This window comes from Pristis pectinata, chromosome 10, assembly GCF_009764475.1.
Source record: "Pristis pectinata isolate sPriPec2 chromosome 10, sPriPec2.1.pri, whole genome shotgun sequence".
NCBI classification, from domain to species: Eukaryota; Metazoa; Chordata; class Chondrichthyes; order Rhinopristiformes; family Pristidae; genus Pristis; species Pristis pectinata.
In genome coordinates, this window is record NC_067414.1 from 45,969,513 (window position 1) to 45,996,100 (window position 26,588).

Sequence of the window (26,588 nt, forward strand, 5' to 3'; positions counted from 1 at the left end):
GTGATTATGTTGCCACAAGCCAAAGTAATAAGCTAAAATAGAAGACTTCATTAGTATAAAACCTATGACCAAGAAAGTTTAAAAGGTTGAGAGCATGAAATGGAGCATACATGGAAGCACAGGGTCCAGACAATTTGTTTGAATGGTTTGTTTCAGTGCTGTGGACTTCGAGATGCAAGAAGAGTGATTAAAAGACTGCAACGATGTCAGTGGCAGAATTGAAACGAACTCTCATTCAGGAATGGCTCTTGTTCACTACACACCCAACTTTCAATCTTTGCAGAGCAGAAAACAGATTATGTTAGGGAGTAATAGAAAGAATTACTGAATATGGTGCAAGGACAAAAGAATCTAAAGCAGGAGTAAGCCATAAGGCTCTTTGAGGCTGCATCATCATTCAATAAGATCACAGCTGGTTTTGTACTATCTCAGCAGATCCCCATATCCTCCTTAGAGTCCAAAAAGCTGACAGTCTCAGGTTTTCTCAAAAGACTGTAAATGCCATATCTTACTGAAGCTGAAGTTTACAACCCTCTGCATAAAGAAAATACTCAGTATAGTCCTAAATTGGCAGCCCTTATCCTGAGATTACAATCTAAATCCTAGGCTCTCCAGTACAAGGCACCAGCCTCTCAGCATCTGTGCTCTTCCTCACTCTCAGATTCGTGCATGATTCATTCATTCTTATCTCCTGGAAGTAAAGGCCAATCTTATTAAATCCTCCTCATATGACAACACCCTCATCCCAGAAGTCACCTATGGAATTGACACTGCACTAATTCCAAGTATTTTCCCCTGTAGATAAATTGGCCAAAACTACACAGTGTACTCAAAATGACATCTCACCATAGTCCTGTACAATCCCATCAAGACTTTCTTATTATTGTATCCCAACCTCCTTTCAACAACATTTTCCTTCCTGATTGCTTGCTGCACCTGTATGCTTACATTCTGCAACACATGAACCAAAACACAAACATCCCTGTGTGCACCAGATTAACTAGTATCTTGTAGTTTAAAAACTATTCTGTTTATCTCTTCTTCCTACTGAAGCACATTTCCTCATAGCTTCCCACATTATATTCCTCTGTGCCTATTTACTTAACATCTGGCTAATTATACTACAACTTTTCTCAGTACTCTATTATCACATATTTAATGATGGATTCAGCATTTTGCTGCTAGCAGATGTTATCCCAACTTTAATTGTGGTGTTACATTTACTATCTTACAATCTGCTAGGACTGTTCAGAAAAAAAACAAATGTAACACTAATTCAGCCACCTTCTTTACAGCCTTCTTTATTGGTTTATTGTCACATGTACAGATCAATTCATTATACAGTGCATTGAGGTAGTACAAGGGAAGACAATACAGAATGCAGAGTAAAGTGTCACAGCTAAAGAGAGAGTGCAGTGCAGGTAGATAATAAGGTGCAAGGTCATAACGAGGTAGATTGTGAAGTCAAGAGTCCATTTTATCGTACTCGGGAACCATTCAATAGTCTTATAACAGTGGGGTAGAAGCTGTCCTTGAGCCTGGTGGTACATGCTTTCAGGCTTTTGTATCTTCTGCCAGATGGGAAAGGGGAGAAGAGAGAATGACCAGGTGGTGGGGTCTTTGATTGTGCTGGCAGTTTTACTGAGGCAGCAAGAAGTATAGAGTCCATGGAGGGGAGGCTGGCTTTCGTGATGTGCTGAGCTGTGTCCACAACTCTCTGCAGTTTCTTGTGATCACAGAGCAATTGCCATACTGAGCCGTTATACATCCAGATAGGATGCTTTCTATGGTGCATTGATAAAAATTGGTAAGGGTCGACAGGGACATGCCAAAGTTCTTCAGCCTCCTGAGGAAGTAGAGGCACCGGTGAGCTTTCTTGGCCATGGCAACTACATGGTTGGACCAGGACAAGCTATTGGTGATGTTCACTCCTAGGAACTTGAAGCTCTCAACCCTCTCGACCTCAGCACCATTGACGCAGACAGGAGCATGTGCACTGCTCCCCTTCCTAAAGTCAAATGTCCAGCTCTTTTGCTGACATTGAGGGAAGGTTGTTGTCATGACACCATGTCACTAAGCTCTTTATCTCCTTCCTGTACTCCAACTCATCATTATTTGAGATACAGCCCACTACGGTGGTATCATCTGCCAACTTGTATATGGAGTTAGAGCAGAATCTGGCCACGCAGTAATGAAAGTATAGCGAATAGAACAGGGGGCTTAAGATGCAGGCTTGTGGAGCACCAATGTTGAGAATACTGAAAATTCTATTGAGATTTGATTGGTTTTAGTTTCACCAGCACTTTCCCTTTAGTAGCATTAATTGCTTTAAGTTCTTCAGTCATTAGATGTTTGGTTCCCCCACATTTCTATTACACTCAGTGTGTTTTTTGCAGCGGTGATGCATACAAAGTATATTTGATACCTTAGTCTTCTTTACTTTCTTTTTTAATTTCTCCTGTCTTTGTCTTTATGGGATGCTGTCTTCCTAGTTATAGCATTGTAAATACTCTTACAATTTTATAATATTTCTTGCCAAGTTACTCCTATAATTTATCCTCTTTTTCAATATTCTGGTTCTGGATGTTGCTTCCTGAAGTTTACCCAATTCTCAAGGTTACTGCTGTTTTTGGCAACTTTACAAGTCTTTTCTAATAATCTATTAACCATTTGTAATTCCTTTGCCAGCTCTGCCCATAGCCACTGTATTTTTATTTCTCAATAGAATTTTTGAGCTGAGAATTTTTAAATATTTCTTTAAACGCTTGCCCTTCTATATCAACTGGCAATTTTTTTTTGCCTGCTTTCTCAATCTATCTTAGCAAATACACCTCTTATTTCTACATTCCTACTGTTCTATGTCTATGTTCTATAACTGGCTTTACAAGTTCCAGACTCTAGTTTACGACTGACATATACTGTCTTGAACTGCTTAAACAATTTATCATGATATGATCATTCATCTCATTACACAAAGTAGGGTAAGGTAGTCCGTTCCCTAATTGATTTGAAGTCATTTTGTTCCAGAAAACTGTTCCAAATGCAATCAATGAACTCATTCTTCAAATTACTTATGGCAATTTGATTTGTTCAGGCTAAATGAAGATTATAGCCCACCTGTTATTATTGTATTACCTTTTGATTAATTCTCTCTCCAGTTACGTTTCTGATGCTAGAAGTTCTGTAAACCACTCCAACCAGTGCATTTTATTCCATCACCTCACACCAACATCAATAATTCTATTTGTCATTCTTTTAGACCAAATTCATTCCTCACTACTTGAATATTATCTTTCATTATCAGGGCTATCCACACTTTAGTATTTGAAACTAAATAGATAAACATGGGATAAATAAGGACTAAAATTTTATAACAGAAAGGTACATCTGGATAGCTTTATATTTATATTGCCATCTTTTCTTGAATTGACTTTGTTTAGTTCTGGACTATTATTTACTGTTAAACCTAGTCTCATTACCTAGATTTTTACTTTGTTCTGTGGATTTGACCTTTTCCTTCAACTCCATTAGCATTCCACATATGAACCCTTATCTTCCCAATCCCCTTTTATTAGTTTAAAGCCCCATTGATAGCACTAATTATCTGTTTCACTGGGACTTGTGGTCCCACCCGAGTTAAAGCGCTCACTATACTTGGAAAGAATCTATTCAAACCTATGGCAGTTTGTACATGGCTTAAATAACAATCCAATGAATATTGCCCTTCAGTACTTTGACCCCTACCTCCTTAAAGTCAGAATTGCACAGCATGGAAGCTGGCCCTTTGACCATCAAACACCATTTGCACTAATCCTACACTAATCCCAGTTTTATTCTCCCCATATCCCCATATTCACCCCAGATTCTACCATTTACCAAGACAACAGGGACTACTTACAGGAAACAATTAACCTCATTCCTGGTTACAATATGTCATTTCTATATGACTCTGGTAAATGGATCCTCCCCACCCTCTCTAGCTTCTTCTCCAGCCTTAAAAGGATGTCCTTAACCCTGGCTCCAGGTGGACAGCACATGGTTTAGGTCTCTTGGTACTGGGCTGCAGAGAACAGGATCCACATCCCCCTGACTATACTGTCCTTTACCACTATCAAATTCCTTTTCATACCCCTACTTGAACAATCTCCTGTATCATGGTCATATTGCCTCTTTATCCAACAACTATTATTCTCACCATCTTCTTTAGCAAACACTTTGTGCTGACTGGACAAGATTAAAACCTAAGGTTTCTGCATTAGTACATTCTGGGTCCCCATTCATATCTGCCTTGCAGTCTCACTCTTCAGACTTCTAACCTATGGGGTGTAATTGCTTCATGGACCATACTGTTAAGTTAATTCTCCCATTCCCTGATGTACTCACCATCTGCAATTGGACTCCAGTTCAACAACCCTAAGAAGTTCTTCAAGAGCTAACATATGCCGCAGATGGGGTGGCTGAGAATATCATTGGTCTCCATGGACTCGCATGTGCTGCAGTTACACCACCTGCCCTGCCATCCTAATCAACACTTATACATGCATCAATTATATTTCCTATTAGCATGCTGACAAGTCTGATGAACTAGAATGCCTGGTGCCAGATCATCTGAAGTGCACTTGGGCCATGCTAGAAAAAGGTAAATATTTCACTACAATGCTTACAGGAAAGATAGAGAGTCAGAGCATGGTAAGAACCCCTTTGGACCACCTTGTCCATACTGACCAAAGTGCCTTCCTGAGCTAGTCCCATTTGCCTGCATTTGGTCCATATCCGTCTGAAACCTCTCCTATCCATGAACCTGTCCAAATGACTCTTAAACATTGTAATTGCACCTGCCTCTACTACTTCCTCTGGCAGCTTGTTCCACACACCCACCACCCACTGTGTGAAAAAACTTGCCCCTCAGGTCCCTTTTAAATCTGTCCCCTCTCACCTTAAGCCCTTTAGTTTTAGACTCCCATACCACGGGAAAAAGACTGTGACCATCCACCTTATCTATGCCCCTCATATGTTTATAAATCTCTATAGGATCACCCCTCAGAGTCCTTCCCTCAACAGAAAACAGTCCCAGCCTATCCAGTCTCTCCTTATAGCTGAAACCCTCCAGTTCTGGCAACGTCTTTGTGAATATTTTCTGCACCCTCTTCAGCTTAATCACACCCATCCTACAGCATGGCGACCAAAACTGCACACAGTATTCCAGGTCCTATACAGCTGTAACACAATGTCCCAACTCTTGTACTCAAATGCCTGGTCCAATGAAGGCAAGCATGCTATATGCCTTCTTCACCACCTTGTTGGCACTCTCAACTACGTACTTGTACCTTTCGGTTTCTCTGTTCTACAACACTCCTCAGGGCCCTATCATTTACTGTCCAAGTCTTGCCCTGGTTTACGTTCCTGCAGTGCATCACTTCACACTTGTTCGAGCTAAATTCTATCTGCCATTCCTTTGCCCACTTTCCCAGTTGACTTAGATCCTGTTTAAACTTTAGACCACGGTCCACCACATCACCAGTTTTGGTGTCATCCACAAACTTACTAATCATGCTGTCTACATTCTCATCCAAATCATTAATATATATGTGACAAACAACAGGGGACCCAGCATTGATCTCTGCAGCACATCACTGGTCACAGACCTCCAATCTAAAACAAATAACCCTCCACTCCCTCCACCAAGCCAATTTTGTATCCAATTAGTTAACTCACTCTAGACCTCATGTGATCCCACCTTCTGACCAGTCTACCCCTGTGCATGTAGACAATATCTGCCACCCAGCCCTCATCAGTCAGTTTGGTCACCTCTTCAAAAAACTATTAAATTTCTGAGACGTGACTTCCAATGCACAAAACTATGCTGGCTATCTCTAATCAGTTCTTGCCTTTCCAAATGCAGATCGATCCTGTCCTTCAAAATCCCCTCCAGTAACTTACACACTAGTGATGTTAGGCTCACCGACTTGTCCTTGCAGTTCTTCTTAAATAGACATTAATCACCTCACCCGTGATTAAGGAAGATACAGAAATCTCTACCAGGACCCCAACAGTTTCTTCCTTTGCTTCCCACAATCTCTTGGGATAGTATAATTATGAAGAAAATACAATAAATGTCTTTTTTCCACAGGAACTAAGATACTGTCTTGGAGGTTTTCAAAATTAAGAAAAGATTTTGCATGTTAAACAATAAAAAGATTGTTTTGAATAGTTTGATGAATCAGAAACAAGGTGGCGTGAATGCACATTTATCACAAAAGTTGGACAAATTTCTAAGAAATGTACAAAGGGCAATGGAATTCATTAAAATGGTAGAGAATATAAAAACTAAAAGTTATATAGACAGAAAGGATTTGAAAAAGATTGTAAAAAGATGCAGAGTAAAAACATGGAAGGGTGATTCGAGAAAAAAGCTTCATTTATTGGCTTCCAGTAGCACAATGGGCTAAGGGATCTCCTACTCATAACTGCTGAGATTCTTACTGCCCACTCAGCCCATTCTAATGGGATTTGGCAATTATACATAATTTGCCATGAGACTATCCAGTTTATGCCTCAGCACAAAAACTAGTTTGCTTCAATATAAGCACATTTGCATTCAAATGAGAAAGGATACACTCATTTTTACAGGTCTCCTCAAACCTACTCTAGATTGATGTAAAAAGAATCTGTTCTAAACAGGCAAAAGGTGGTCAACTTTTGAAGGCAACGATGTGTTGAGCTTGCATGTTATTTTACTAATTGGGAATGGGGGTGTGGCGGGGGGTGGGAGGGGGGGGAGGAGTTTCCAAATTGTTCCCTAGTAACAGACCAGGATTGGAGGCACAATTAAGGATATCAAAATAGTATCCAACCATTCAACTGTGTAAAATCAACTGGCTACAATACATACCTATGCCCCCTGGACTACACAATCACATACATTATTGAACAATAGCCTCAGAGTGTTAGTAAACTATTAACATCTGAGATGAAACTGTGCTGTTTCCAGCTTAGCTTGAACAGCAAAATTCAAATCTAATTATAAAGGTATCTGAATATCAGAGTTTTCAAATTTCTTCAAAGAGAAAATTGCATAACAATAGTTCATTCCATCTTCCATTGATGCAATAAAGTAGTGAAGTCCTGGTCAGAATAAATGGAATAATTTAAAGCTTACTGTAGCTGAAGTTTGACTGCTCCTAAGAGCCTTGATGATCAGAGATCAGTTACTGTAAGGGATACTATCAAGTTTAATCTTTTCAAAATGCATTCTTACAGAAAAGCATGACAGGTTTTTTTTCTTTGAAGAGGATGGGGAATAAAAGAAGAAAGGCAGCTCAATTGAATTTCCTTATAGCTATCAGAATCTGAAAGTGGAAAGAAGGGTTATTTCATAAGCAGTTTGAAAGAATTCAATTAGGTTTTCTTAAGTAGGAGAATAACTACTGTTGACCATTATTTGATTGCTACTAAATCTCTATTCATTCTCTTAGTATTCAGAACACTGAATAAATAGCACAACAATGCTTCTGCTTAGAGTGATCAATAGGGTTAAAAATATACTTTCTCTCCTCTGTTGTATGTATTAACCCTAACCTTGGGATAAAAATAGCCAGAATATAAAGCAAAAAAGTGCTTACTGACATAAAATAAAAAGATTCTCTTAATAGTGTATGTGGAGTTTCAATAGTTTGCCACATAGAAGGTTACTGCACAAGATGTGAGCTAATGGTACTGGAAATGATATACGAGCTTGGATAGAGGATTGGCTAACTTACAGCAAACAGGGTTGGGATAAATGTGTCATCTTCAAGCTGGCAAGCTGTAACTTGTGGGGTGGCACAGAGATCAGTGTTGGGGCCTCAATTATTTACAATCTACATTAATGACCTCGATGAAAGGACCTAGTGTATTGTAGCCAAATTTGCTAATGATACAGAGAGGAAATAAGATGCAAGGAGAATACGAAAGGTGAGAAAAACTTGTTCACAACTACAAAGTGCTGTGCTGTTGAAAATCACCTGGAGTAGAGCAAGTTTTCACACATTTCTAGATGTCTCAGCGGCAGTCAGGAAATATTTCTCCTCAGTTTCTGGTGGGATTGTTGTTCTTGCTATTACTTTTCACCCCAGTGTAAAATGTCAACGGAGGTCTAACGTGCAAAATTCACCTGCATTGCAATTTTCAACCTCAATGGTCTGAAAAATGCACAACTAGGTTTTAGTAACCCCATTTCTCCTAAAATTGTGCTGTTCAGTGATCCAACTCTCAGAACCGGATTCTTTGTCCTCACTTAATCCGTGATTTCTTATGACCACAAATATCTCACATATGTACCTTGACTGCTTTGTCCATGGAGATCATCTCGGTCAGCTTCCTCATATCAGGATCATTCCAGGCTACTGCTGATAATCTCTGCTGCTGATAATCTCTGCTGCATCTAACAGTTGCTGCTCACTGCTGCATTAGTGATGTCACCCAAAGTCCTTACAGAAGCAGAGAAGATTTTGTTTTTCTTCCCCACCATTTTCCTGAACTAAAGTGGGAATGGTTATTGTGCTGCACTGCAGGCTTTCCCGAAATGCAGGCATTCATAGACTACATTCATGTACTCACAAGGATTTCTGCCTGGAGACCCAGGAGTGGCTCTGTGCCTCCCTTTCACAAAGAATATGCTCTCCTTCAATCTGTCTTGGTTCCTAAAACCCTCTGGGAGCACTCACCCACCTCCCCCATCATTGCAGCATCCATACATTCAGAAACTGTAACCGGAGGAGTGTTGCTTGCATTGTGATATGTCCTGTTGGACTACATGCTCACAAAAGGAAGAATTTGCAACATATCAACAGGAATACTGTGCTGCATTCTGCCATCTTCTTGCAGCTACCATCGGGCAGGAGGTACAGAAGTCTGAAGTTCCACACCACCAGATTCAAGAACAGCTACTTCCCTTCAACCATTCGGTTCTTGAACCAACTGGCACAACCCTAATCACTAGAGTTTAGCAATACTATGACCACTTTGATCACTTTGCACTTAAATGGAGCTCAGGGTCACGGTTCTAATTGTGTTCTTTCTTTTAAAGATTGTATTTAATTTATGTTTTTCTTGTGAATGCTGCTTATATGATGCTATGGGCCCGCGATGCTGCTGCAAGTTTTTCATTGCATCAGTGCATAAATATACTTGTGCATGTGACAATAAACTCAACTTTGACTTTGAGTTTCAGTGCAGCAAGTATATAGGGAAACCCAATAACACTCTACTGTGAATCTCATAACTGAAGTCCTTGCACTTTGTGACTTTCACAGACAGCCTTAAAGTGACCCACAATGCTGTTTTAAATGGCTATGGATGATTTCCTGGTCAAGGTATCTGTGAAGTTTAAGTGAATGGGAAAAATTATGACAAATGGAGAATAATGTTGGAAAGTGAGAAATTATCCACTTTGGTAGGAAGTACAGAAAAGCAGAAGACTGGATAAATGAGAGGCTATGGCTGTGAGGAGGGATCTGCTTGTCCGTGTACAGGAAACACAGAAACGTAACATCTATACACAGCAAGACATTATTATAGCAAATGGAATGTTAGACTTGATCACAAGATGTACTGGTATACAACAGAAGGGAAGTTCTGCTACACCTGTACAGATTGTTGGTGAAATCACACCTGGATTACTATATACAGTTTTGGTCTCCTTATTTAAGCAGGGATACATTGGCATTGGATGCAATTCAGAGAAGCTTCAATAGGTTAGTTCCAGGGCAAATGAGGTTGTCTTACAAAAGGTTAAGCAGGTTGAAAATATACTCATTGGAGTTTCAAAGAATGAGAGGTGATCTTAGAACATAGGTAATGGTAGCAGGAGTCGGTTATCAAGCCCTTCCTCTGTCTTTCATTATTGCTGATCATTTGTCTCAACACTATTTTCCTGCACTATCCTATTTTCCCTCAAGTCCCTTAATACAAAGAATTTCAAAGATTTACTACCATCTGAGTGAAGAAATTTCTTCTTGTCTCAGTCCTAAACAGCCTATCCAGTATTGAGAGAGAGTGACCCCCGTTTTTAGGAGGAGGGATCCTCCCGTATCTGGTATATCCTTTCTTAGGTAAGGAGAACACAACTATATGTTCCACAAGCAGCCTCTCCAAAGCCAAGGACAATTGCAATAAGACTTCCTTACTCCTCTATTCAAACCATCCTGTTCTAATAGCAGACCTAACATTAGACTTCCTAATATTCCTCACGTTAACTTTCAGTAACTCGTGTACAGGCATACATAGGTCTCCTTGAACATCAACATTTCCCAATCTCTCACCATTTAAAAAAATACTACTTTTCTATTTTCTGTATCAAAGCGGATAACTTCACAGTTTCCCTCATTCCATTCCACCTGCCACGTCCTCATCCACTCACTCAGTTTATGCATAACCCCCAAACCTCTTCATGTCCTCCTCTATACTCACAATCCATTCCCTTGATTTAATGCAATCAGCAAACTTGGAATTGTGATATTTGGTCTCCTTGGCCGAATTGCTAATATATTGTGAATAGCTGGGATCCAATCACCAACCCCTGCTGTACTCCACAAGTCAATATCTGCCAACCTGAGAACAATCCGTTTATTCCTAGTCTTTGATCTCTGTACAATAACTAATTCTCAATCCACATCACTATAGGAGCATAGGATTCTGAGGCTTAACAGGGTGGATGGTGAGAAGATGCTTCCCTTCTTGGTCATAGTTTTGGAATGAGGGGTTTCCCCATTTAAGATGGTGAAAGAGGAGGGCTGCAAATTGTTGGGATTCTCTACCTCAGAGAGCCAGGAAGACTGAATCATTGTACATATTCAAAGCTGTGATAGACTTTTGGACTCCATGGGTCAAAGGTAAAGGTTCCAGGTAGGAATGAGGAGTAGAGATCTAGATTGAATCAGCTATGGCTTTAATGAACAACAGAGCACTATAACTGACCTATTACTGTTCCTATTTCTTCTTAAGTTTAACTTTTGTGGAATTGAAATCTCTATTGAACAAAAAAAAACTTTCAAGGTCAACAAAGTTTAAAAATATATCATTTTCCATATATCCAAATCAACTGGTCCATACGAAGGTCCAGAAATGGTTTGCAAAAAGCCCAAGTGGACAAATGTAAGTGTTAATGAGTGGTTGGCACCGTGCATTCGCTGCTGACTGCACAATCTAGCCCAATACAAAGAGTGCAAATATATTTTGATGAAAACCTTTGCAGCATTCTTCCATGATGGAAGCAAATTCAGAAATGAATGCACAGATGGCATTTTTTAGTGCAAATAGCATATAGCCGAACCCAAAGAATGACAGAAGACTTATTTATGAAGTCTGATTGAAATTCCATTACTTTGGTGACAATAGAGTGAGATTACAAATGTTGGAGAATTGACTGTTCCAATACCATACGTTCATTTTCAGAGTGAAATCCAAAATGAACTGTTAGGATTTCAGCAAAGCAAAATGCAATGTCAGTTAATTTCATAATTCACTAATAAGATGGGTTCAGAGAGCCGTCAGTGGCAACAACAGAGCTATTACTGGAGCAAGAAAATAGGGAAGAATATTATGATCTGAAATTGTTGACCTAATGTTAAGGCTGTAAGGCTATAGAGGTGCTAATTGAGAAAAAAGCCCTGCTCCTCAAGTTTCATCAATAGAACACATAGATTGGTTAAAAAAAGAAATTCTGCCTTTCCATATTACACTAATGATTTCATAACAGAACACACTAAAACTTACAGGTTCCGTGCATAATAGCGGGTTGTGTTGCATGCACACATTGAGAGCATTTTCATGCAGCTGTGAAGCTTTGTCACAACATAAATCATTGAAATCCCAGGGTGAAGGCCCAAGCCCCATATGTGGAGGCTTACATTATTTTTACTTATTTCAAGCTTAAAGACAACGTAATTTAAGAAGTAATGATTAGATTAGATTTTGAAAGTTAAGAAAGACAAAGGCTGGAGAAGATGTATCCCATGAAAAGAAGTTACAATCTGAGATGGTGCAATAAATTTTGTTTTCAATTTAGAGGCACAGAGGGGTGAAAAAAAGCAAAAGGGAAAATGCACTTGGAGTCGAGATGAACCGAATGAAGCTTCATTAGGTAAGATAAAGGAAAAGATTATGAACCACTGAAACGAGAGAGGATAAAGTATCAAATAATGACCTTGCAGCCTGAGATGTTTACAATGCTATAAGTGCTATAGAAACAGAAACCACTGCTGTTGTGTCTGAACCAAGAATGCAAAAGAGTTGCTGGAAAAGATCTCCAGGCATGGAACAATATTTTAGACTTGGACAAATTTGGTTTTGAAAGTTGGGAGGGGGAGGGCACTACATTAAAAATATTAATTGCAAATCTAAAGCACTGTTGGGTGATGAGCTGTGTAGAGGGTAGGGCAAGAAAAAAAAATGGAAGCCTATGTCAGAGACAGAAGGCTTAAGACAGCAGAAAGCCTGGAAGAGTGTTGAAGATGTAGGTGTGCAATTTGAAGGGAAAGTAGGAGAGCAAAGAGAGTATATGAAAAAAGTACTTGAAAATTAAATTAAAAGAAAATCCAAAGATGTTTTATATGGATGGAAACAGCAAGAGAATAACTAAGGAAAGAATACAGCCTATTACGAACTAAAATGGTAACCTACAAGTAGAGGTACAGGGTGCAAGTTAGGAATAATATTTTGTGGCTGTAAAAGGGACGTAATGCTGACAAAGTCATAAGATGCATGGGTGTGAAATATTGGATGGGATAAACGTAGTACGAGCAGAAGTATTGTGGGATTTATCATCTTTGAAAATGGATAAGTCACTATGTCCAATGAAATATATGCATGCTGTTACAAGGAGTCAGGGAGGAAATCGTGGAATCTCTAACTATATTTTTTCAATCTTTTCTGTTGCAGGAGTAGAGTCAGAGGATTGGAAAAATAACATTACACTGTTGTTTATAAATGGAACAATGGATAAACTAAGTAACTACGGGTCCTGTCAGTAATGAGGAAATTCTTGGAATTCATTCTAAGGGACAGCATAAATCTTCATCTGGAAGGGCACAGATTAGTCAAAGGCAATCAGCATGACCTAGGGGAATGTATTGTCTCGCAAACCTGTTGAATTCTTTGAGGAGTGACAAGGCGATTTGATAAGGGCAGCATCTTTAATGAGGTCTACATGAATCTCAGCAAGGCTTCCGACAAGGTTGCACACAGCAGGGTGGCCACACAATAATTGTCCAAGGGATCCAAGAGGGAGCAGTTAAATGAATACAAAACTGGCTTTAAGACAGAAACAAAGGGGCCATAGCTGACTTTGTGACTGGAAGATTGTTACCTGTAGGGTTACAGGGCACAGTCTCTTGCTTTCTGCAATATATATTTATGCTTTAGACCAAAACAAAAGGGGCATGAAAACGAAGACTATAATGTTATAAAAAATGGTTTAGGGTTGGCAGGAAAGGGGAAAACTTGAGGTTGCAGGAAGATAAAGATACTCCAATCAGTTGGGCAGAGAAATGATAAATGGTATTTAATTTAGAGAAATGTGAAGTAATGTGTTTGGGGAGTTATAGCAGGACAAGGGAATACACAATAAATGGAAGTTTACTGAGCAGCACGGATAACAGAGAGACCTTGGAGCATAGGTCCATGGGAACACATGTATGAATCTGGAGTAGGAGTTGGCCACTTGGTCCATTGAGCACGCTCTGCCATTTATTAACATCATCAACTCCGCATTCCCATCAATTCACTGTTAGCTTTCATCTCCTTGCTAATCAAGAATTTATTTACCTCTTCTTAAAAATGTCAAAGAATCTACTTTACTGTCCATTGAGGAAAAGAGTTCCAAAGATTTACAACTCTCTGACGGGAAAACAAATCACCTCACCTCTGTTATAAATGGGCAACACCTTATATTTAGACATGACCATTGAGGAAAGCAGGACAGATCAATTTGGCAATTAAAAAGGCATAAGCAATGTTATCCATTATTAACCAAAGCACAGAATGTATGAGCAGGGAGGTTATGCTGGGACTGTATACAAAACTCGTTAGAACGCAACTCGTGTACGGAGTACTGTTCAAGTCATACCACTTGAGGAAAGATGTGACTGCACTGGAGAGGGTACAAAGTAGATTGACAAGGATGTTGTCAAGAATAGAAAATTGTAGCTGAGAAGAAAGGTTGTACAAGCTAGAACTGAATTCTTTGGAACCGAGGAAGTTGAGGGGAGACTTAATTGATGTGCATATAATTATGATAAAATAAACAGGAAAGATCTATTTTCCCTGAGACTTAGGGTCAAAAATCAAGGAGCATAGACTGAAAGTAATTGGTAAAAGAATTAGGAGATGAGGAAACATTTTTTTTATACAGGTGGTGGAAGAGGTCTGCATATCATTGCTTGAAAGGGGAGTGAAGGTAGAAAGCCTCATGACATTTAACGCAGTGCTCACGTGTGCACTTGACGAGCTGTGGAGTACAGGCCCGGTACTTAAGTGTGGGATTAGATTTGGTTAGTCTTTACTGACTGGCACAAACACAATAGGCTAAATGGCCACCTTCTCATATTACTTTGCAAGACAGGAAGATGTCATTAGGCCCATCAAGTTTATACCGGCTCTCAGAGCAGCCCACTCAATCCCATTCCTCTCCTCCACCACTTATTTCCCTTTAACTTGTTCTTTCAAGCATATCCATTAACACCATCCTGATTTTCCCATTAGCCACTGACTCTAGGGGTAATGTGCAGCAGTCAATTAACCCACAAACTACTGTGGTTCTGATGAAGACCTTCAATCTGAAATGTTAACTTCAGTTCCCTTTCCACAGATGCTGCCTCACCTGCTGAGTGTTTCCAGCTTTTTTATATTTATTTCAGATTTCCAGCATCTGCAGTTTTTTGATTTTCAGTAACTGACCAGCTCATCTTTGGAAAAAGGGAGGAAAAGAAGCACCCAAGGGAAACATACACAGTCACGGGGAGAACGTGCAAACTCCACACAGACAACACTATAGGGGACGAAATCTAACCTGGGTGACTGACTTTGTAAGACAGTTGCACTATCTGCAGCACCAATGTGCTGTAATTTCTTTATGATTCTAAGAAGAAGATTATAAACCACACCAGACTTTACTCTCCATTCAATTACAAAGGTGTCAAGGATTTAGTGCACGATCCAGAGGTGCCCAGATTGGAAACATTATTACTTGGTGAGTGCACAACTGTATCCAATTGGCATTTACTTTACTTCTACTGTGTGGCCCTAGATTAGAATCTAAGTGAACTCATGCATGAACAGAGCTGTTCATTAGATTAGCACACAGGAGTTATTCCACCTGCTGGTTAATATTCAAAGTAAATATGTTTCTTCAATGTGACCTTTCCCATTTAATGTTATACATTTATCAATGTATGGATAAGATATAATACTGACAATGAAAGGATTAATAACATCGAGATGTAGTTTCATCAAAGGATCTTTCCAAAAGGCCTTTGAATAAACCACTAAGAATCAAATGCAAGTAGCTGGTCAGCATTCTGGGGAGGTTGGTGGGGTGGGGTGGGGGGGGGGGGGGGGGGGGGGGGGGGAAGGGTGGTAGAGCAGGGAGAAAATACATGATAAAAAGAGAGAAGTGTGCCAACAGGGAAGTGTCCCAATGACAGAAGTCAGCAAATACATTTGCCAACATGGAAGTAACTTGCACAGAACTTGGAAGTTTTGAAAGGGGAATTAGTCAGGGAGTCAGGGTCCTTCCTGGTAAGTCTAAGTCACATGGCATAGACCTCCAGCTCCTGTGAAATTGTTGAAAATTAAAAGTAGGGTAGGATCAGAATCAGTTGTGGTGCTTGCCACCAAGGGCATGCAGATGGAGGGGCGGGACGGCATGGCCTGCACCCTCCACCCATAATACTTAAGCACATTAAGGTTCTGAGCATAAGTGAGCAGAGGTATGTTATGCATCTTTAATGTGGCCCTCCTAACAAGATCAAATTTAAATTCCAGCTCACCACACACTATTCACGGTCCCCCTGCCATTCAAGACAAATTGTCTAGGCTGGTACATTATTTGTGCAATATTCCACATGTCATTTGGCATTTACGGTAATACACATATCAATACCTTGGAACAGGGAGAAGATAAAGACAGGGAAGACACACACAATTTTTATCTCCGTGTTTTATAACAAGTTTTGGAGCAGTTCAAAGGAAACTCAAGAGACACCAAAAACACTCATGACTTTGATTGTCCTTACATATATTCCAAGCTAATATGTTAATAAACAGAACAATTATGCTTAGTAACTTCATAAAAAGGGAACAAAATGTTTTACAGCTGAACTAGTTACCTTTTAATATTCAATAGAGCCCAAGGAATTCCAGTAGGTGTGTTAAAAGCAGGTAGAAGTTTTTCGCCTAGATCCACTGCTTTAGTCCTGAATATCTGCAGGGAAGAACAATGAGGCATTACTACACCTGTACCAGAAAGAAACCTAAAGCTATGAACAAAAGCCATTGAGAAACAATATTTATATTATCATTAATATCTTAACATAGTCTAATATACAGTTATGGTTACATGGCCCAAGGTGCTCCATTATGGGATTACATGTTGGGTTCTACATCAGCACGATCCTTTAGCCAGTTGAAGCTGCATAAATTGATGCTAATTAGGCTCAACCTTGCAGTATGATTCATAAACAGTGAACGTGTTGCAAATTTTTGAAATCTAATTATCTCTTCATGCTGTATCAAACAGCAGATTGAGTGATCCCTGACAAGACATTTATCAAAGCTTAGATCTACCAAACTTCATAACCTCACCCTTTTACCCCTTTGTCTATCCATCCTTTCCCCATTCTCTCTACAACTTGGAACTAACTTGTGTTCTTCCTTTCCTAGTTCTGACAAAGAGCCTTTAACCTGAAATGTTAACTCTGTTTCTCCTTCCACAAATGCTGTCTGACCTGTTGAGTGTTTCCAGCATTTTTAAAATTTTGTTTCAAGAAAGCTGAAAAGAAGCAGAATTTACTGGAAACACTCAGTAGAGCAGGTAGCATCTCAGTGCAGAAGGGAATATACTCAATTTTCCAAGGTGGAGAGGGGAATAGAATTAATGCTTCAGGTCAGTAACCAGAATTTTAGAGCAGCCATAACCTTATTGAATAGTGAAGCGTGCTCAAGAGGATGTATGGTCTCTTCTTAATCCTAGTTCTCATACTTTTTGGTTCAATCCAGTCCAAGCTCCTGGTTATGCTGGAGAGCTCAATCACAACTGTAGCCTTGGGGCCACAAGAAGAATCAAGAGTGCCACTGTCTCCTTGGGATGGACCACTCAGGGACAGCCCATTTTGAGTATTGTGTCTTTTGCCATCATCTGCTGCTTCCTCCACAAATTTGCTGTCATGAGGACATTGCCCACTGTGCTGCAGCAAGAGTAGTAGGAAGAAGGAGAATAACAGCAGAAGATGACAAAGAGAGGATCTCTCTGGCCCTGTGATTTTCACCTCTCAAGCACACAAATTCTTGCATGAGAGTACATTCAAAAACTATATACTAATATCACCAGGCCACACCGACAATGATCACAGGTTTTGTACTATTTTAGTGTATTTTTATGGCCATAAAATATGCTGACTCCAAAGATATATAAACACATATTACTTTGAAAGATAAAACAAGATAACTTTTAACAATAAGAAATATAGCTTTGGTTACACTAAAGAGCCACAAATCCCAGTAGAGAAGCAGGAATACTTTACTGCTACACAGATGGAACTAAGAATAAAACAAAACAAGGGCACACTGTTCTTGAGTTTCTCAGAACACTACATCATCACTCTTCTAAACAAACATATGTTGGAGATGTTCCAAGTAATTTCTTAAATTTGGAAATGATCTGTGATGGCACAGATCACCTTAGAACAGAGACACCTTGTTCTGACCCATCTTACTCGTGCAGGAAATACAAATTTTTAAAACAGGTGCAGGACAAAATGAGAAGGTTGTTTAAAAAGCACACAGGATCCTTAGATTTAACAACAGAAGCAGAGAGTGCAAAGCAAGGAAGTTATGCTAAATGCTTTGAGGAAGGATGTCAATGACAAATGGAGAGTGCAAAGGAAATTTACTTGATATCAGGAATATGGTCAGATTAGAGAAACTCAACTTGAGGTTCAGGGGAGATTTAACAGAGGTGTCCAAAATTAATAAAGGCTTTGATCAAAGGTGGCAAACCATTTGGTAACCAGGAAACAAATATTTAAATAATACAGGATGTCACAATGCAGAGGCATCTTGCTGTCCTTACACATGAAACACACGCAGTCACAGTAAGTAACTAGGAAGGCAAATAGAGCGTTGGCTTTCTTGCTACAGTTGTACTGACTATTGCAGAGACCATAACAGGAGTGCTGTGTTGTACATGTGGTCTCCTTAACTAAGGTATAATATACTTGCATTAAGGACGGTTCAGGAAAGGTTCACCCAGTTAATTCCTGGGTTGAAAGGATTGTCCTCTGAGGAAAGGTTGAGCAGGTTGGGTTCACGCTCACTGGAGTTTAGAAGAATAAGTGGTGACCTTACCAAAATATGCACATCCCTGAGGGTCTTGACAGGTTGGATGCCAAGATGATGTTTCTCTTCATGAGGGAAATCCACAGCATATGGGCAGGTTCATGAATAAGGAATCACCTACTTAATACTGAGGTGAGGAATTTCTCTGTGAACCTTGAGAATTCTTCACCTTGAATGGCTTTGGATTTGGGATGAAGAATTTGAGCTTAAGGGTATATTGAAGGCTGGGATGAACAAATATTGGAGTTGAGGGTTACAGGGAACAGGAAGGAAACAAATTGAGGTGATGATCAGATCAGCCATGATTTTAATGAATGATGAAGTGTGCTCCAGAAATTATACGGCCTAGTCCTGTTCTTATTTCTTGAAGAAACTGGCAAAAGAACCAAGAGGCAGGATGAGCGGAATTTATGTTATGCAGCAAATTGAAATTATCTGGAATGCAGGACCTGAGGGAAGTTAGAATAAAACCATTAAAGTGAAATGGAAAAATAATTAATACAGGAAGCCATGCAGGATTAAAGGTGAAAGGTCAAGGAGGTGGAACTAACTGGCAGTACTCAATGAAAGGTCTTCTTCTGAGCAGTTTCATTCTTTAATTCTTTAGGTCCACAGTATTTCAGTTGTGGTCGGGTACTGAATCTAGCCATTTTCTATCCTGCAGTCTGGAGGTCATTTAGCATATTAACTCGGTGATTTCTCCTCACAGATAGTCCTTTTCTCACCAAATGTTCTAATAAACTTTCAATTATCCACATAAATAACATGACATCTACCAGAGACATCTTAAACATGGACTGATTTTCGTAACATTTAGCACTGATTCCACTTGTGCAGGAATTAAGTGAACTGGAAAAACAGCCTTGGAAAGCACGGTGTAAGCAGCCGTCAAGAAGAAAACTGTGGAGTGGGAACAGGATGGGATCCATTTGTTGCATTCATTGTTTAACAATGCTCCTCAAAGTTACAAGTTCCACGGCAAAGCAGCTTACCTAATGTCAACCTGTGAGTTTAACATACAAGTATATGTTTTTCTAAACTCCTAGGGCTATAATCTTTTATTTGGTGTGAAGTCTCAGTGGAACGAGATAGCTTCACACCCCTAAGAAGTTGCCGTGAATCATTTTCTCCTGGGTCATGATGAACAGCAAGCTCTAGGGAAGGATTTCCATTGCTAAGAGGAATGCTGCAAACAACCATACTTAAAATACCAGTAATGCTGCAGCAGGATCACAGCTGCAGAACCACAAAAACAGTGGTCTTGCAAAGGCCTTGAAGATTTTCCATTTGTCACCCTTGAGACGTAGGATGAGACCTTGACTAACAAAGATTTGTAAGTGGGGCTTGGGAGGAGTTGCAAGAAGAACTACTTCTTCCGCTAAGAAAAGGACCTCCTTCTCCCTCCACATGCAGTCTGTAAGTCCGCCACCATCTCCTCCTGGGCATAAAGCCAACTTCCACATTATGCTCTCTGTACCTCCCTCTGCAATTGAATCCTCGAGTTCCCTATGGGGAGACCACAGTCAATAATAACATCTCCTCCTTGCTAACAATCAACACAGGCGCACCTCAAGAATCCGTGCTTACCCCACTGCTCTACTGTCTCTACACTTATGACTGTGTGGCTAGGGACAGCTCAAACGCCATCTATAAATTTGCCGATGACACCACCATTGTTGGCAGAATCTCAGATGACGATGGGGAGGCATACAGGAGTGAGATAGTTCAGCTGATTGAGTGGCATTGCAACTACAACCTCGCACTCAGTGTCAGCTAGATCAAAGAATTGATTGTGGACTTCAGGAAGGGGAAGTCGGGAAAACACACACGAGTCCTCATTGAGGGGTCAGCAGTGGAAAGAGTGAGCAACTTCAAGTTCCTGGGCATCTACATCTCAGAGGATCTATCTTGGGCCTAACACATTGATGCAATCACAAAGAAGGCTTGCCAGCAGCTCTACTTCATTAGGATTTTGAGAAGATTTGGTATGTCACCAAAAACTTTTGCAAACTTCTACAGACGTCCAGTGCAGAGCATTCTGACTGGTTTCATCACCGCCTCGTATGGAGGTGCCAATGAGCAGGATCAAAAGAGGCTGCAGAGGGTTGAGACTCAGCCATCTCTATCACAGACACAATCCTCCCCGCCATTAAGGAATCTTCAAGAGGCAGTACCTCAAGGCGGTGGCATCCATCATTAAGGACCCTCACCACCCGAGACATGCCCTCTTCACGTTACTACCATCGGGGAGGAGGTACAGGAGCCTGAAGACCCAAACTCAATGCTTCACGAACAGCTTCTTCCCCTCTGCCATCAGATTTCTGAACGGTCCATGAAGCCACAAACACTACCTCATTATTCCTCTTTTGCACTATTTATATATTTTTTTGGTAACATAGCAATTTTTATGTCTTTATGTCTTGCACTGTACTGCTGCCACAAAACAACAAATTTCACAACATATGTCAGTGATAATAAACCTGATTCTTATTCTGAACGAGAGACAATTATTCCAGACACCAGGAAGCTCAGACACAGACCTGGCCCTGTGCTCTTCTACAGACCACCACAGTCCCTATCTCAGAGAAAGGAAACATGGGCTGCATTCACCATCACTTAGCTTGTTTAGGAAAATAAAATTGCTGGGTTTTCACACAGGTAACCTTCAAGTTAATTTCTGTTGAGCATATACACTAATTTTTCTGGTTACTGATTTAAGATTATAAATGTTGAGGACTGCTAAAACACAAGCAGGTTTTGATTTCACATGCAAGTTAACTGAATTTCAGTTAACAGTTCAATACCATTACACCAAAATAAATATTTCTAAGTCAAAGGAGATTGTATTTTTCTTTTTTTGAAAACTTAGTGATGGAGGTTACCAATTTCAAAAAGAATGAGAAAATAAAACAGGTAACTACAGGGGGCTCAAATTAACTATATATTTCACAAGCAGAAATGTTTTCTCAAGAATATCAACACATCTACCTATTCCTGGATAGCAACCATCGTTCCTTGCTGCCGGTAAAATCTTTTGCATCTGGTTTCTCATCTCTTCCTATTGCTTTTTTCTGACAGAGATAAGACCTGAAGTTACTTTTAGTTCTGAGAGGAGAGGTCTGCAGAACGCTGAGGGGAGAGCTACATGTTGCTTAATTATGCCAGTACAGGAAGCCAAAGGAGACTGGGAAAGAGGAACAGACTGAAAGGTCAGGAACAGACTGAAAGGTCAGGACAACATTTGTGATCAGAACTGATGTGTTTGGCAAAATAGTTATGTAATTCTCTGTCCAATTTCCCAACATTAATGAGATCCCACAGTTACCATGAATATGATATACTAAACCAGAGGAGGTTGTCGTGAAGTTCCTTTCACTTGGATGAAGTGCTGCACCTGCTTAAGACAATGAAAGCATAGTTTGAAGATTTGTAATCTGCAGACTAAAGTAAAAACAGAAAATGCTGGAAACACTCAGCAGATCAGGCAGCATTTGTGGAGAGAGAAACAAAGTCAATGTCTTTGGTCTGTAAATGAAAATGAAAAGAAACTTTCAATACTAGAAATCTGAAACACCAACTCTGTTTCTCTCTCCGCAACTGCTGCCTAACCTGCTGAGTGCTTCCAGCATTTTCTGGTTTTATTCCAATATTTTAGGTTGATAATTTCTAGCAACTGCTGTATGTTGCTTTTGGACTTCTGAGGGAAGCTATTTTCTTCAGAAGGTAAATGGTAAATACAGATGCCAGAGTGATGCAAAGCAAGATAAAACAGAAGCTGATGGGAGAATGTAAAATCCAGATAGTTGTGGTAGTTTGCGTGCTTGTGATGGATACCCATTCGAATTTGCTAGTTTCAACAAAAGACCAACAGAAGGGCTTGCTGGACCACTGCAATCCAGTAATATGGTTCTGGCTCCAAATACTCCTCCCTTGTCAGACAGCAATTTGCATCAGCTTTCTCTAAGTTAGTTAGTACAATGCATTAGCTGCTCTGCATGTGTTTATATCGGAAAGGTCAAATGTCAATCAGCCATTGTGCTAAATAACTGTTTTGCTCGACAATCAGAAAAGTCAAACATGTCAGCTCAGTTCCTCTTGCAATCTCATGTTGTTTGCACAGAAACCTTGTTTCCAGTAAAATATTTTTTGTGACAAAATTATTACAGGAATGGTCAAGAGTTAACATTTTCAGTATTTTGAGCTATTCTCTAAAAGAGCTAGCAAATTCAAAAATGGGAGTCCAGTACTATTTACAAAATAATTCATTCCAACTGGCAACTGATTTCTCTTTGTTTCTTGAAAAAAACTAACACCATGTACCATTACAACTGAATAATACATCAGAACACGTACACTGAAGTGTAATAAGGACAACTGGACTCTTAAAACTGTGCAATGTTCTATGATACATTCATCATGTTTTGCCAGTGTTATTAAGTACAGATGCCTGAGGTACTGCTGCAATTCAACAGATCCCAATCTTCAGGAATACTCAGAGAGCTGACACACTCCTTGTAAGCTCAATAATAATCAACCATGCACTTGTGTATTCAAGTGGTGTGATTGTTTTAGCATAGGATTTCTCTCTGGAAATAGAATTAATTTTTATCCCTGGTGCAATGCGGCACAGGACTGTCTGAAGAGGAAGAACTACCAAATACTTGATACCCAATTTGAAGCTTGAAAGCAATATCATAAATCTTCTAAATGCTATGATCAGATTTCAAAGGCATTAATACAATTTCTGAAATGTATTTCCATTATGCCATTGTAAAGAACAAATCAGGGCCTAGAAATATGGTGATGCAATGCCTGCTTTTAGAGTATATAACCCCCTTGGTCTCTGATATAATAGACAGGAAACATGTGTGCTAATAGTTCATCATGACAAAGTCCAAAGAAAAGATGAATTCATTGCAACACCTGAAACTTCCCTTTGCATATTCAGGTTAGGGTGCTGTCATATTTGAAGGCCTTCTACAAGCTGGGCATTAGAAGACCAGGCTCTTATGCAGCAAATGACTAGTTTAAAAAGTTCATAAATCAATATCTCGGAAAAGGTGAGTCCTCCTCGTGGAGCCACATTAAAAGAGCAAGACCCCCTGCCTAAGACACTTTCTCCCACCATTTTTCCCTTTTATGGTCATAAGGGCTAATCTTCAATTATACTTCAAAATAATAATACAGTTGCTTGTTAGGTCCATGGAAATGAGCCTCATTCACCATTCAGCAGCAGCACGCAGATGTTATTTCCTCCTGTCTAGCTAGAAATGGGCATGCTAGGATTTATAAGCTCACGATTATTTGACTTGTCCATAACAATTACTACAAGGTGCACCATCTGGAATTGCCTGACCCCAATTCACAGTTAAAACAATCAAAATAACAATTACATTGGTTTCAACGTGTATTTTAATGTTCAGGATGGAGGCTTTTGAAGTATAAGATTATTGTTCCTATGAAGCCAGAACAATTACTATGATGCAATGCCTTATAGGATTACCCAGCCATTCCACAGTGAAAGAAGCTGCCTACACAAGCCAAACAATAATTTGTTTTCAAAAGACATTTTTTGTGTTAATGTTGGGAAAGTAAGAATGCTGGATAGTGGAACCCTTTCACACCCAGTGCTGGCACAACAGTGTTGCTTAAGGCCAAATTTACAAGTTGTACCATAACTTTTCTCTCCATTTCATGCACTGATTATCTTGTTATCCATGGGCCAAAAATTTGTAGATGGCCCACACTTATTGAAAGATATGTCCAGCTATCCAAACTCATTTTACACACAATCCCTGCATGCATAAACACACACACAAATGACACAAAAGAGTCATCTGTACACTGTAGCTTGACCAGAGAGGTTCTGGTGACCTTGGTTCTGGAACGTAGTGCAAAGGGGGTCTTGTCATTATGTTTCATTTTGATGGTAGGACTCCAACAGTAGTGTATAGATAGAATTATATTCTTTCTTTAACACCTCAGTAGGATATCACTGGACAAAAGCAAGGCTATCTTTTGCTTTCCCAAGTTCAAGAAAGCATGGCCTATTCCAGCATGACAACAGGAATCCCACAGACTGGTCATTGATCCTATATTGCTCAGCATTGCATGGTCCAGTGCCCTTCATCCCCAGAATAACAGGACAAAAAGGAGCAGAGTAACACGGTTTCCATCATTGCATAGGCAATATGCAGAGTGGCGGTAAACAGCTAGGGAGAGGTGGTCTTTTGAAACTGTGAACTCGACACGGTGCTGTTCCGTCCCAAGCCACTCTTAAAACAAACTTTAAAAGTGACAACTTATCCTTTGTAATTTTTGGCCACAAAGTTTATTGACTTGTTGAGATTATAAACAACCTTGTTTATGCTCTGGATATATTTCAAATTTATCATCTTAGAATGGAAATGCATAACTGCTTTTGGTCAGCAGTATCAGTTTACAGCCTCCAATGTAAAATAACACTGCTGGCAGCAAAGCAACACTGCATTAAGGTATCAAGAATACACAAGGAAGGAACATTGTTAACTGTGAAGAGAACTTTCAAGTGACTTCAAACCATTAGACAGTTTAACAGACTAGTTTAAAATTCATACGTAGAAATTGAGTATTTTTTTTCCAGAGGCAGAATGAGTGAAAAGGAGCAGAGTGACTAAAGAATTTCACATAATTAGATTTATTAAAACTGGAGAACAAGTTATAAAAAATTGGTATCCAGCTTTAATGAAACAAAACAAAACAAATGGTATTGCCATATCATTATTCAAAACTACTTGAAATGTTAGTTCTGTTTCACACCACTGAAAATTTCCAGCATATTCTGCTATTATTGCAGTTTTCCAGCATCTGCAGTTTTTATCTTAACAGTTGTTTGAGGTCAGGAAGGACATCATGACCAGAGAGAAAAGGAGAGATTCACTATTATATCAGAAATGAAAAGTTATGAGAGGACACATTTCCCAGAAAGGAGAGCTGATGGAGCAGTCCAAAATTGGGAGATTTGATAAAGTGAATTATCAATTATGAAGTGAATTATGAAGGTGCTGGAGAGTAGGTATAGAGGAGATGTCAGGGGTAAGTTTTTTTACTCAAAGAGTGACGAATACGTGGAATGGGCTGTCAGCAGAGCTTTGTGGGCCGAAGGGTCTGAATTGTGCCGTAGGTTTTCTATGTTTCTATGAATTTCAGATCAATTATTTCCAATGATAGGTGAATCAGTATCTAAAGAACACAAACTGAAGATGACAGCTGAAAGAATGATGGGAGAAGATGAGAATTATTCAGCATCAGGAAAACTGTTAAGATACTATATATATGAAGGTAGGAAAACCCCAAGAATGAAGTGGATCAATATTTGGGAAAAAAAATACATTGTGCTGGTGAAAGCAAAAGAAAATGGAGCTAGATGGATAACTTCTCCAGTGAAGTCATTCTGCCCTAGTGCCAAAAAAGTCCTTTTGATGTGTTAGTTTCCATGCTTTTAGTATTAACTGCAGCCTTAATGGCCAACTACTAATGAATTTTCACCTACAGTTGGTGATATACATGGATTTTTTTAACCATTTCTAATATCATAAAATTATGAGTTAGTTTTAAATAATTGCATATTATAGAAGGGAATCATTGGACAGGAGTTGAGCTGCACCAGATGTACAATTTTTAGTCTTGCATCAGCAATGGGTACTAAATGAAATCTCACGTCACCGTCACTTACACAAGCTTACTAGCTGTTTCCAGACAGGATTACTTGATCAGAATTTGAGGAACATAAAAATCTGTGCATCTTATGTGCTGTTCTGAGGTCTTTTGAAAAGTAAGATTAGGTGTACTTATATTTAAAAGAAAGATGGTGGGAGATCAAGCTCTTGATATGAGATGTGAACCTGGATTCTACTTTGTTGGGCTTAGAACTTAATAGCTATTGGCAGATTTTTCACAAACTGATAGGGTAAAAACGTTGCTACCTAGAGGAAGTGACTGCCGACAGGAGGTCAATT

The 26,588-nt window shown here is 39.5% G+C and overlaps 1 protein-coding gene across 2 annotated transcripts in view; it reads right to left on the reverse strand.

The window, feature by feature from the left end:
• The window catches only part of man1a1 (mannosidase, alpha, class 1A, member 1), a 340,636-nt gene that overhangs the window by 86,807 nt on the left and 227,241 nt on the right, over positions 1 to 26,588 (reverse strand). For both annotated transcript variants that reach the window (XM_052025482.1, XM_052025483.1), the window contains exon 5: positions 16,365 to 16,459. In XM_052025482.1, the coding sequence (XP_051881442.1) occupies positions 16,365 to 16,459 (95 nt within the window). The remainder of the gene's footprint in view (positions 1 to 16,364; positions 16,460 to 26,588) is intronic.